A 14,405-nucleotide genomic window follows, 5' to 3' on the forward strand; every position below is an offset into this window, starting at 1 on the left:
ACCGATTCGAGAGGCAAGGACTTTTTGGAGTATTAATTCTTGCACTTTGAGGTAAGTATCTTGCCTAGGCTTGGCTTGAGGGTATTTTCCTCGTAGATTTCGATGCTTATTATGTGTTGGGGATGATGCACATATGCGGTGATGAGAGCATTTCCGTACACCGTGGTTATTCATGATCAGGGTAGACTTTCGGCTATTACATGCCTTATTTTGCTAACATGCCTTTATGTTACCATGTTTTCTTTACTTGTATGACTAAAACTATCATTCTTGCTATAAATTATGTCTAGGCTATGTTCTCGTCCGTTTGAGACATGATAGGGCTATTTTGTTGTGTTGAGTTATTCCAACATTTCTATATACTTCTTACCAATTATCTTACTTGTTGTTGGTTTCCTTAATTGAGTACTACGGGTTTGAGTGGATTTGTGGCAAGTTGGTACAAATTGTGTGGCATATTAATTTCTGATACTGTGAGATATTAGCATATTGTGAATTGAGCAGATTAATGACTACATTGGGGCCATAGAGCCGTGATAATATTGATATTGAGGTGATGCCTACGGCAAACTCGCTATTGGGCTGACTGGTATTGATATTAAGGTGACGTGTGCACTAGGCCATTTGGGTTGAGTTATCATGATTGTTGACTCTTGATATCAGCGTTTGGGGTAGGATCTACCCCTCCTGAGTCATGTGATAACCCATGGTCTTTGTTCCTTGTGAGTGCAAACACTTGTTATATGCTGAGTGAGGGGCTTTATGCAGGCACCCGTATAGTGCTGAGAGTGTGATTATCTAATGATTTCACCATGAACTCGTTGATTTTGGCATTGTTACTTATCATGCAGGCATAGAGATGTATCTTCCTAATACTTATTGAAATTCTATATTTTGAAATTGATGACCTAACTGATTTGATTGGAAAGCATGCCTATTTCATGTTAATGTGAATAAGTTGAACTTGTTATTCTTGATCTGCTTTCCCTTTATTAATATTACTATGTTGTTTCTATCATTATTGACTGTTGAAAGTGAGTAACGGACTTTGCCAATCTCGTCACTATCTTCAATCTGAGGTTAAGCTTGCTACTTACTGAGTACATGGGGTCCGTTATACTCATACCACACTCTACACTTTATACAATCCAGGTGTTACTGAGATAGCTGATTGATAAACAGTTGCACCGATACAGTTTGGAGATTGCAAGGTAGCTCTGTTGTTCTCGCCCGCAAGCCTTGGAGTCTTTTCCTTACTTTTGTCATTACTGTTTATGTACTTTAGATAATATTCTATCATTGTTTGGACAGTTGGACTTATTATTCTATAGAGCTCACTTATTCGTTGACACCAGGTTCTAGGATGGTATTGCAATTGTATCGCAATATTGCTTCAGTTATCTATATTATTTATCTTTTGAATCTATTACTTATTATTGTTAGAGTTTATTTCTATATATTTGATGTTGGCTTGCCTAGCAAGCAGTGTTAGGTGGCTTCATGGCTTTGGTAGGATTTGGGTCGTGACAAGTTTGTATCGAGCACTAGATAAGGTCTCACGAGTCATGAGCAAGTCTAGTAGAGTCTTGCGGATTGGTACGAATATGTCTATACCTATCTTTGAGACGCTACAGGTCTGTTAGGAAAACTTCACTTCTCCTATTTTTTATCGTGCAGATTTGATTATCCTTGAGTCTGAATCTTTGCGCTTCTATTCTCTCACAAGTGGTAATGACACGATCATCGAGTGCAGTTGATCAGGCTCTGGTACCCCAGGCCAGGGCCGTGAGAGGCTAGGGTAGAGGTAAAGGTAAGGGCGGAGCGTGCATAGAAGTTGTAGCCTCTGCTCCAACGACTGTTGTGGAGCCACCAATACTCCTGTTGAGGATCAGGTACATGACTATGATGATGAGCCGGAGGTACCAGCTCAGGTTCCCCAAGGACTACTTGTATCACCAGTTGTTCAGAATGCTTTGGTCAGTATGGGTGGCCTATTTGAGAGTTTGGCTCAGGCCGAGGCATTTCCTATTATTCCAGCTACTTCCCAGGCAGGGGGCTAAAGGTAGACTCCAGCTACCCGTAGCCTAAATCAAGTGAGACATGGTTTTCAGACTCTTGCAGTTTTAACAGTTAGGGGAGTTCAGCCTACTATTGTCGCACAGCTTAAGGATGGGCCCGCGATGTCAGCTGATGAGCTGAAGAGGCTGGATAAGTTTACCAAGTTGCATCCTCCTGACTTTAGTGGTACATCTTTAGAGGTGTCCAGGGATTCTTTGATCATCGCCATGAGATTATGTGCAATTTGGGACTAGTAGAGTCTAATGGAGTTGATTTCACCGTCTTCCAGATGCAGGTTCTAGCAAAGAGGTGATAGCGGGTTTACGAGATGGGTCAACCAGCAGCATCACCTCCTTTTACCTGGGCTCAGTTCTCCAAGGTCTTTTTGGAACATTTAATACCCCGCACTAAGAGAGAGGAGCTGAGGAGGCAGTTTGAGTACCTTTAGTAGGGTCCTATGTTAGTTACTGAGTATGATATGAGGTTTACGGAGTTGTCTTGTCATGCCATTATTTTGGTACCCACAGAGGATAAGAGGGTGAGGAGATTCCTTGATGGTCTTCACTATGGTATTCGCATTGCTATGGCTAGAGAGGTGGAGACTGGGACTCCATTTCACTAGGTTATGAAGATAGCACATTGTATTGAGCGCATTCACATTGAGAACGGAGAGATGATGCAGGGTAGGGACAAGAGGTCTCGATGTTCATGGAGTTTTAGTGGTGCCTCATCTAGAGGCCGAGGTCGGTTTGGGGGAGATCAGTCTAGCAAGCCAGCTTATCATCCACCGCCACCCAGTCGAGGAGCTTTTGTGCAGTCTTCATTCAGTGCACTTCCAGCACAGAGTTCTCATTGCGCTCCATCTGTTTAGGGTTCATCAATACTCGATTCTTCTAGTGGTTATTTTAGTTCATGGGATCTGATTCGGACCCTGCAATCATTCCTAGTCAGAGGTTGCTCCGAGTGTAAAGAGTTGGGGCATGTCAGGAAGTATTGCTCCCGTTTTCGCAGAGGTCTAGTGCAGTAGGGAGGTCAATCTACGGTTCCCAAATTGATTACTACGCCACCTGCTCAGCCAACTCGGGGTGGAGGTCATCCAGGACATGGTCATCCTGGAGAAGGAGCTTAGTTTAGTGGAGGTTAGGCCAGATGCTACGCTTTCCCATGGAGGACCGAGGTTGTTGCTTTTGATGCAGTGGTTACAGGAATTGTTTCTATCTGCTACAAGGATGCTTCACTATTCTTTGATCCTAGTTCCACTTATTCATATATGTCATCATACTATGCTTCTTGTCTGGATATGCCTCGTGGTTCTCTTGATGCTCCTATGCATGTGTCTACACCTGTTGGTGATTCTATTATGGTGGATTGAGTTCATCGAGATGAGGGTGCACTTTCTATTATTAGAAAAGGTAGATTTGATATGATCTTAGGTATGTATTGGTTATCCCTATACCATGCTATTTTGGATTGTCATGCTAAGACCGTGACGTTGGTGATGTCAGGGTTGCCAAGGTTGGAGTGAAAGGGTTGTCTTTCTTGCACTCCTAGTAGAGTTATCTCATTTTTGAAGGCTGATTGTATGGTTAAGAAGGGATGTTTAGCATATTTAGCCTTTGTTAGAGATGTTAGTGCCGATACTTTTACTGTTAAGTCAGTTCCAATAGTGAGGGAGTTTCCAGATGTGTTTCCAGCAAATCTATCGGGCATGCCACCCAATAGGGATATTGATTTCGGCATTGATTTGGCACCAAGCACACAACCTATCTATATTCCTCCTTATCATATGGCTTTAGTGGAGTTGAAGTAATTGAAGGAACAGTTGCAAGACTTGTTGGATAAGGGGTTCATTAGGCCTAGTGTTTCACCTTGGGGTGCGCCGATGTTATTTGTTAAGAAGAAGGATCGGTCTATGCGAATGTGTATTGACTATCGGCAGCTATACAAGGTGACCATCAAGAACATGTATCCATTACTGCATATTGATGACCTATTTGATCAGCTTCAGGGTGCTAAGGTGTTCTCAAAGATTGACTTGAGATCGGGATATCACTAGTTGAATATTAGGGCTCCGAACATCCCTAAGACTGCTTACCGGACTCGTTATGGGCATTGTGAGTTTTTGGGTGGTGTTGTCTGGGTTTACTAATGCCCCAACAGCTTTCATGCACTTGATGAACAGTATGTTCTAGCCGTACTTGGATTCGTTTGTCATTATGTTCAATGGTGTATTCCCGTAGTAAGGAGGAGCATGAGCAACATTTGAGGACCGTGCTTTAGATTTTGAGGTAGAAGAAGCTATATGCAAGTTTTCCAAGTGCGAGTTTTGGTTAGACTCGGTGGAATTCTTTGGTCATGTGGTATCAGGTTATGGGATCAAGGTCGACCCGAAGAAGATTGTGGCAGTACAGAGTAGGACCAGACCTTCTATCGCTACAAAGATTAGGAGCTTCTTGGGTTTGGCAGGTTACTATCGTCGCTTCGTAGAGGGATTTTTCATATATTGCCTCCCCATTGACTATGTTGACTTAGAAGGGCGCTCCATTCAGGTGGTCGGATGAGTGTGAGGAGAGCTTTCAAAAGCTCAAGAAAGCTTTGACTACGGCTCTAGTGTTGGTTTTGCCTTCAGGATTGGGATTATATACTCTATATTATGATGCTTTACGGGTTGGCATTGGGTGTGTGTTGATGCAGAATGGTAGGTTGATTCCCTACGCATCGTGCTAGTTGAAGCCCTATGAGAAGAACTATCCAGTGCATGATTTGGAGTTAGCAGCTATTGTACACGCACTCAAGATTTGGAGGCGTTATATATATGGGATGTCTGGTGAGGTGTATACGGATCATCGGAGTCTTCAACATCTATTCAAGCAAAAGGTTTTGAACTTAAGGCAGCGGAGGTGGTTGGAACTATTAAAGGACTATGATATCGCCATTCTTTATCATCCGAGGAAGACCAATGAGGTAGCAGACGACTTGAGTAGAAAGGCAGAGAGTATGGGGAGTTTAGCATTTATTCTAGCTGGGGAGAGGCCTTTAGCTATGGATGTCCAGGCTTTGGCCAACAGGTTCGTGAGATTGGATATATCGGATCCTAGCAGGGTTCTTGCTTGTGTGGTATCGAAGTCATCTTTGTTGAGCGCATCAAGGCTCGTTAGTATAATGATCCCCACTTTCTAGTCCCCAAGGACGCGGTACAACGAGGTGGTGTTAAGGAAGTGTCTATTGGTGATGATGGTGCATTGCGACTTCAGAGCCAAATTTGTGTTCCTAATATGGATGGGTTGAGAGAGTTGATTCTTGACGAGGCTCATAGTTTGCGGTATTCTATTCACCCGAGTGTGGCGAAGATGTACAGTGATTTAAAGCAGCATTATTGGTGAAAGAGGATGAAGAAAGACATTTTTGGATATGTTGCTCGATGTTTGAATTGTTAGTAGGTCAAGTATCAGCATCAGAGACCTGGTGGGTTGCTTCAGAAGATTAAGATACCGAAGTGGAAGTGGGATTACATGACTATGGACTTTGTGGTAGGTTCTCCACGGACATTGAGGACATTTGATGTTATTTGGGTCATTCTGGACAGACTGACCAAGTCTTCACATTTTATTCCAGTCATGACTTCCTACACTTCAGAGCGGTTGTCTAAGATCTACATCAGGAAGATTGTCAGCTTGCATGGTGTTCATGTGTCTATTATCTCGGATCGAGGCACTCAATTTATTTTGCATTCCAGGAGAGCGGTTCAGCGTGAATTGGGCACACAGGTTGAGTTCAGCACCACATTTCACCCTTAGATGGACGGGCAGTCTGAGCGGACCATTCAAATCTTGGAGGATAAGTTGAGAGCATGTGTCATAGATTTCGGAGGCCAATAGGATCAGTTTCTTTCATTAGCAGAGTTTGCATACAACAACAGCTATCAGTCGGGCATCTAGATGTCTCTGTATGAGGGCTTATATGGCAGGAGATGTCGTTCTCCTATTAGTTGGTTTGATCTGGGTGAGGCTAAAGTATTAGGCCCGGATTTGGTTTGTGATGCTTTGGAAAGGTGAAATTCATTCAGGAGCGACTTTGTACGTGCAATCCAGGCAGAAGAGTTATGTTGATAAGAAGGTTCGAGATGTAGCTTTCATGGGGGTGAGAAGGTTCTACTCAAAGTTTCACCCATGGAGGGTGTGATGAGATTTGGGAAGAAGGGCAAGTTGACCCCTCAGTATATTGGTCTTTTCGAGGTGTTGGAGAGTGTTGGTGAGGTGGCCTACAGACTTTCTTTGCCACCCAGCTTATCGGGAGGTCATCTGGTATTTCATGTTTCCATACTTCGAAATTACTATGAGGATCTGTCGCACGTGTTGGATTTTAGTTCAGTGCAGTTAGATGAGGATCTGGCTTATGAGGAGGAGCCGGTGGCCATTATGGATAGGCAGGTTCGGAAGCTGAGGTCGAAGAATATTGCATTAGTGAAGGTTTAGTGGAGGGGTCAACCAGTCGAGGAGGTGCTTAATAGACCGAGCATGATATGCGAAGTAGATATCCTTATCTTTTTTATATACCCGGTATAATTCTAAACTTGTTCGAGGATGAACGTCTGTTTAAGAGAGGGAGAATGTAACAACTCGGCTGGTCGTTTTGTATATTGAAGCCTCGTTCTCATATTTTATGCTTCCTGTATGATTCTTTGTTATTTTGAAACTTGTGGGGGTGGTTGGTTTGGTTTCGGAGATGTTTTGGAGAGAATTGGAAAACTTAGTTCTAATGTTGGAAGCTTAAGTTATAAGGAGTTGACCGAAGTTTGACTTTTCGGTAAACGACCTCCGGATGGTATATTGATAGTTCCAATAGTTTTGTATGGTGATTTTAAACATAAGTGTATGTACGGATTTGGAGTTGGAGTTTTCTATATTGATTTGGCTTTATTTGGTGAAAGTTAGAAATTTGAATGTTTGGAAGGTTCATAGGTTTGACGGGGAGTTGCTTTGATGCTATTGGGTTCGGATTATTGTTCTGGAAGTTGGTGTTATATCATTTGGAATTTGTATGCAAAATTTAGGGTTATTCCGAGTTGGTTAGACGTGGTTCGGCATGAGTTTTGAAAGTTGAAAGTTGATTAGTTTATTAAGCTTGAATCGAGGTGTGATTTATAGTTTCGATGTTACTATGTGTGATTTGAGATCACGAATAGGTCCATATTATATTTTGGTACTGGTTGGTGTGGTTGGAAAGGGTCCCGTGGGCTCGAGAGTATCTCGAATGGATATCGGATCATTTCGAGCTTGGTTGAGCTGCTAAAGATTTACTGGTGGCTGTTGTGGTTCGCGATCGCAGAGTAGGTCTCGTGATTGCGAAGAGTCTTTTCGGGTAGCTGAGTTTTTTTCTTTCGCGTTCGGCAATAGGGCATCTCATTCGCGAAGAGTTGGATCTGTTGGTCTTCGCTTTTGCGGGGGAAAGGCTCGCGTTCGCGTAGTGGAGAGCCTGGCTGGGAGCCGGGTGGGGGTATGCCTTTATGTGCACGATGGGTTGACCACACGTGTGTAGGCCTGAGGATCTTGTGCATCGTGTTCGCGGGTGGCAGACCGCATTCGCGAAGAGCATTTGTGGTCCAGGGGTAGATTGTGCTTCACGAACACGAGGCTTGGGCCGCGTTCACGAAGGGTACACTGTGCAGATTTTTAAAGACTATATTTCACGACTTAGACCTATTATTTTATATTTTGGGCCCTAGACTTGGAGAGGGGCGATCTTTTACGGGGATTTTCGCACAAAGCAAGAGGGTAAGTGATTTCTACTTAATTTTAACATTATATCTTGATTACCTATAGATTATTACACATAGATTATGGGGTTTGAAGGAGAAATTTGGGGATTTTGACTATGGTTTTGGAGAGTGAAAAATGAAGATTTGGACCTCGATTTGGAGTCGAATTTGGATGAAACTTGTATATTTGGACTCGTATTTGAGTGGCTAATCGGGATATGTGACTTTTGTCAGGTTTTGGGAGGCGGACTCCGATTGACTTTTTGCTATTTGATAAAGATTGGAGCTTTATTACTTGGAATCGATTCTTATAGTATTGTTTGACATTATTGAGTTATTTTTTGCTAGATTTGACCCATTCGGAGGCCGATTCAAGAGGCAAGGGCTTTTTAGAGTATTAATTCTTGCACTTTGAGGTGGTATCTTGCCTAGGCTTGGCTTGGGGGTATTTTCCTCGTATATTTCGATGCTTATTATGCGTTGGGGTTGATGCACATACGTGGTGACGAGCGTATTTGCGTACACTATGGTTATTCATGATCAGGGCAGACTTTCGGCTATTACAAGCCTTGTTTTGCTAACATGCCTTTCTGTTACCATGTTTTCATTACTTGTATGACTACTTAAACTATCATTCATGCTATAAATCATGTCTAGGTTATGTTCTTATCCGTTTGAGACACGATAGGGCTATTTTATTGTGCTGGGCTGTTAGCCTTGATTGTAGTCAAACTTTTCAGTCATGATATTATATCTGCGTGTTATTTCATCATTTTTCTGTACTTCCTACCAGTTATCTCACGTGTTGTTGGCTTCCTTACTTGAGTACTACGGGTTTGAATTGATTTGTGGCACGTTATAATAAATTTTGTGGTATATTGATTTATGATACTATGAGATATTGGCATATGAGCGGATTAGTAACTGAAATAGGGCCATAGAGCTATGATAAATTTGAAATTGAGGTGACGCATATGCCAAGCCCCCTATTGGGCTGAGTGGTATTGATATTGAGGTGACGCGTGCACCAGGCCATTTGGGCTAAGTTATGATGATCGTTGACTTTTGACCAGATTAGCGCTTGGGCTAGGATCCGCCCCCTCTGAAGTCAGGTAATAGCTCATGGTCTTTGGGCCTTGTGAGTGCAGGAACTTGGTATATACTGAGTGAGGGGCTTCATGCCAGGCACCCGTACAGTGTGCTTATCTGATGATTTCACTATGAATTCGTTGATTTTGGCATTGTTACTTATCATGCAGGCATAGAGATTTATCTTCCTCATGCTAATTAAAATCTTATATCTAGAAATTGATGACCTAACTGATTTTATTGGAAAGCATCCCTATTTCCTGTTAATGTGAATAATTTGAACTTATTATTCTTGAGCTGCTTCCCCTTTATTATTATTATTATTATTATTATTATTATTATTATTATTATTATTATTATTATTATTATTCATGTTGTTGTTAATGTTATTGTTGTTGTTGTTGTTGTTGTTATTATTATTGTCATTATGTTGTTTCTGTCATTGTTGACTGTTGAAAGTGAGTAGCGGACTTTGCCAATCTCGTCACGATCTTCAATCCGAGGTTAGGCTTGTTACTTACTTAGTACATGGGGTAGGTTGTAGTCAAACTACACTCTGCACTTTATATGCAGATCCATGTGCTACTGATAGAGTTGATTGATAAAGAGTTGCACTAGTGTCGTTTAGAGTTCAAGGTAGCTATGTTATTTCCGCCTGCACGCCCTGGAGTCTTTTTCTTAATTTTTTCATTACTATTTATGTACTTCAGACAGTATTGTATCGTTATTCAGATAGTTGTACTTATTATTCTATAGAGCCCATGTACTTGTTAACATCAGGTTCTAGGATGATATTGCTGTTGTATCACTATATTGTGCTTCAGTTATCTATCGTATTCCACTTTCGAGGCTATTTCTTATTATTATTAGAGTCTATTTCTGTATATTTGATGTTGGCTTGCCTAGCAAGCAGTGTTAGCTGTTAGGCGTCGTCACAGCTTTGGTGGGAGTTGGGGTCGTGACAATGCAGATATTAAGGTTGTGCCATATTTTCGATAGACGTTAGGCTTGTGTTATGATTCGATATGCATCTTCACATGCTAGTATCATGTTATATGCATCTCTCTTATGCTTACTATAACAGATGGAATATAGTATGTCATGACTAGTTGTTGTAAGACTACTTGAGCATTTTATTCATGCTTGAATAATGTTATTCGTATCATTCACATGCTAGTTTAACATTATAGATTTCATGTCCTTGTCTTACTTGATAGAACAGTGTAGATATACATTATGTCTTTATATGCGTCATTCTAGCATATAGATCTAGTTCTCATCATTCATCTGAGATTGTTTGGGCATTCGGGTTCAGGTTCCTGTGTTGAGGCATATGTTTGGGCGTGTAGATTCACATTCATGTTTTGAGACATTCGTTGGGCGTTTGGGCTCGCGCTCCTATATTGAGATATTTATTCGGGCGTATAGATTTACGTACTACGTGTCGATATGAATTCGTCCCTATAGAGTCAACAAACAGCAGAATTCTGTCGGTAGTACATGCTCAATGGACACATGGATTTGAGTTAGATACATAGATTTGTGTCGATTTTAGAACCAAATTTGTGTATTTATCATGCTTAGACATTCTAAACTCATGTAGAACATTCAGGCATTTCATCTACATATGTGTATTCATGTATTTTACACATATATGGGACTTGATTGCTTGTTGTTAGGACACTTGACGGGTGTCGGATTGATGTAAAGTTTGAGTCTTTACTACTTGTTGCTTATCTCCTTTATATACGGATTTGGTGCATTCGTATAAGCTTTTGACTTTGTTATTTAAAGACACATGCTTATTCTCCTTGTCTTTAACCATGCACCTTAGAATTAATATTTGTTATTTCTCTGTTATTATATATATGCTTATGAACTGCACAGATTATATAAAGTGAGTTTTTGAGTAAAGCCCGCCACTACTTTCTTGAGGTTAGTCTTGATACTTTTTGAGTACATGGGGTAGGTTGTACTCATACTGCACTTCTGCACCTTGTGTGCAAATTTTGGAGCTGAGCTATTTTGGAGTTTGAGAGCAAGCATTAAGGACATATCAGAATTCCAATTATTAGCTATCATTTGTTCATGTTAGTCTAGGATCTTGTATTTGTATTTACATATATTCAATAATATTTTCTCATATCAGTGTTGTACTCCTACTCTTATAGCCTGTTTGGCCAAGCTTCTAAGATCAGCTTATTTTGAGAAGTGTTTTTCTCAAAAGTACTTTTTTAAAAAGTGTTTTTAGTGAGAAGCAGTTTGTGTTGAGTAATTAATTTGAAAAGTACTTTTGAGTAGTAATTAATGTTTGGCCAAGCTTTTGAAAACTGCTTCTAAGTATATTTTTCTCAAAAGTGTTTCTCTCAAAAGTACTTTTGGAGAGAAGCTACTTTTTTCTGCTTCTCAAAAACTGCTTCTGCTTCTCCTCAAAAACCCTTTTCTTTCTTCCAAAAGCTTGGCCAAACACCTCAATTTTTGGCCAAAAGTGCTTTCGGCTAAAAAAAGCACTTTTGGCCCAAAAAAAACCTTGGCCAAACAAGCTATTAGTTGCTCATGACCTGTGATACCCATAGTTATTGAAATTTTGCATTTTAATTTCTTAGTTATATGATTATCTTCTATTGTGGTTACACCTGTGTTGGTCGTTTCGCCTAACGGGTTGGGTTAAGTATCATCACAACCTGGTAGGATTTGGATCGTAACAAAGTTAGAGCCCTGATTCCGTGTTCCCATCAAAAGAATAGAGGAAAGGCAAAGAAGTATCGAAGTATTCAATCCAGTAATCAGAAACAATAAGATTCACTTTCGGGTTAATCCACAAGTTAATACATTTTCAGCAGACTAGTCTGAATAAATTTTGGACACAAATAGAGCTATACATCGCAAAAATAGACTTCCTAAGCCTCGGTGGCTCCATTTCAGATGAGGTTGACAACCGATTATTCACCTGTTTCCAGTTCATAGATGCACATGCTAAGATCATCAATAAAATTGACTGTTCTATATAACACATGACTAACTGACATCAACCATCATGTATACTATATCAGCTGCAGTTTGAGCAACTTCGGATATTGCAGTTCAATTTCAGCTGTAAGGCCCTCTTAGTATGACGTGTGGTAGATATTGACCACCTCTCAGTGTAACTTGTTTTTCTGCTTCATATTAGGAATTAAATGAGTGCCAACAAGTGATAGTTCCACTCAACATATTCTTGGGGCATAATACTGAGTTAAAAGATGTTCAAGAGAGGTCTTGCACTTCAGTTGAGCTTTCCTTGGATCTGTGCTTCCTTTTCTTACTCCTGCATTTTTAAAACAGCAATTATTTCAGTCTGGTGGTAGATAATATGCCTCAGACATAGAGAAAGAGATCCAAAAATGGCAAAGATTATAAATTAAGTTAGTCAAGATAGGACAAAATGACAATCTGAGAAAAGTTGATAGAAAGTACTTGTCGTGTGAACCAGGATCAAGACATGATTTGAGTTTCCTGTCAATGTGCTTTACATCTTTGGAAGTTGGAGGAGCCTCAAGTTTACAAATCTGTCAATATACCACGAGTTCAGGCAGTAAGCTGACTACATTAAGAACAGAAGGAAATTTTGGAGAGGAAAAAAAGAAAATTTTCCATAAGTAGCAGGGCAATTATAGGCCTGGATTAAAGCAGAAAGCACTTACCAAAGAATCAATGGTATTTAAAGAAACTGTAAGTTCAGAAATTGTTTGAGTTGACTGTTGACGTGATAGGATGCTTCTCAGATACCTTCATGAAAAAATATCATGTCAGTAGGAGGAAAAGGAGACTAGTTTGCATTATTTCCGAAGATAGCAGCTTAGACCTCTCAAAATCAAGAATGTCATGCACCACATTAGCTCGACGCAAAGCTGCCAACGCCAACTGCAACAATGAAATAGAAGCTAAATCAGATTACCAGATAAAAAGACACGTATGTGGTGTTAAGGTTAGTGCATTCATAAAGAGCAGATCATAATTCCAAACACAAACCAGACTCAAGTCAACTCTATTATCATGCATGATCATGAGATAAATCTCTTGATATGTAGACCATACGATGATCAACATAAACAAGCTCTTACGTTGACTCACTATTTTTGTAACACTCCCTCATCTAAAATATGACTTCTCTGGATATAACGGGTCCATCATAAAGAAGAGCTCCTCTGAAGTGATCCAGTCAGAACCACATTATGGATGCATTATTAACCACATACATGATAATAGGGGTGTTCGTCGGTCGGTACGGTATTTAGACATTTCGGTTTGGTATTTTCGGTATTCGGTTTCTTAAAATCCTATACCAATATCGTACCTAATTAAATTCGGTATGGTTTGGTTTTTCTCCTTTCGGTTCGGTAACTTCGGTGTATTCGGTTTGAATACTAACTAGTGCATATAGCCATACACTCTAATATTCTTAATTAACGTACTCAAAATACAAAACTAAAAATGTTTGTTGACAAAAAATTTGTCCAAAACTAGCAATTATCGACCCAAATAGAGAAAATTGTACATAAATGAATATTTGATCATTAGAAATGTCTTATTACTTGTTTAGAGTTAATTAATGAACTTTGAGAATAAAGCGGTTTATTCGCTTTGAATACTAACTAGTGCATATAGCCATACACTCTAATATTCTTAATTAACGTACTCAAAATACAAAACTAAAAAAACTAGCAATTATCGACCCAAATAGAGAAAATCGTACATAAATGAATATTTGATCATTAGAAATGTCTTATTACTTGTGTAGAGTTAATGGATGAACTTTGAGAATAAAGGAAAGTAAAATTTTAGATTTTTTATATTTATGTTATAATTTATAATATGTGTTTTGTGTAATATAATATATATTTCGGTATGGTATCGGTATTTCGGTATTTTATCTTAAAATACCAAATACCATACCTAATACCAATTTTTTTTAAAACTTAAACCCAATACCAAAATACCGTATACCAAATACCAAAATTTTCGGTTTCGGTATGGTAATTCGGTATTACCAAATTATGCCCAAGCCTACATGATAATGATTGTCTACTCAAGTGATTGCATGTTACAGTTAAAGCTCCATAATGATCTGAATAGAATAGTGAGTAACATCGTCTGCAGTACTTTCTAACTTGTGTTTCGGTTGAGAGAAAAGGAAAGAGAACGCAGAGGAAGAATATGATTTTTATTTTTTTGTGTTCACATTAATTTAAAAAATAGAAGGCCAGCAGATAGAGATATGAAAGGATAACATAATAACCAAAAGAAAACTGAAAGTTTCGGATGTAAAAGTGAAGAATGGCCTAATACCCTAAACATTTAGTACTAAACTTTTGAGCATGTAGTACTAATTATTAACCTGACCATGGAGAAATATGAAGCAGTTAGCAATGACATATGGTCAAGTGAAGTCAATATTGGGTGGTTGGGTGGGTGTGTGTGTGTGTGGGGTGGGGGGGGGGGGTAGGGTGGGTGTAGTTAA

General features: G+C 39.7%; 1 protein-coding gene across 3 annotated transcripts in view; it reads right to left on the reverse strand.

The window, feature by feature from the left end:
- Positions 1-11,668: 11,668 nt before the first annotated feature.
- Positions 11,669-14,405, reverse strand: part of LOC109240321 (cyclin-H1-1) — a 10,334-nt gene continuing 7,597 nt past the window's right edge. For all 3 annotated transcript variants that reach the window (XM_019406946.1, XM_019406945.1, XM_019406947.1), the window contains 4 exons: positions 12,750-12,808; positions 12,589-12,673; positions 12,362-12,453; positions 11,669-12,212 (listed from right to left, as the gene is read on the reverse strand). In XM_019406946.1, coding sequence (XP_019262491.1) covers positions 12,152-12,212; positions 12,362-12,453; positions 12,589-12,673; positions 12,750-12,808 — 297 coding nt within the window. In that variant the 3' untranslated portion in view covers positions 11,669-12,151. The remainder of the gene's footprint in view (positions 12,213-12,361; positions 12,454-12,588; positions 12,674-12,749; positions 12,809-14,405) is intronic.

The sequence above is a fragment of the Nicotiana attenuata genome, unplaced genomic scaffold, assembly GCF_001879085.1.
Source record: "Nicotiana attenuata strain UT unplaced genomic scaffold, NIATTr2, whole genome shotgun sequence".
NCBI classification, from domain to species: Eukaryota; Viridiplantae; Streptophyta; class Magnoliopsida; order Solanales; family Solanaceae; genus Nicotiana; species Nicotiana attenuata.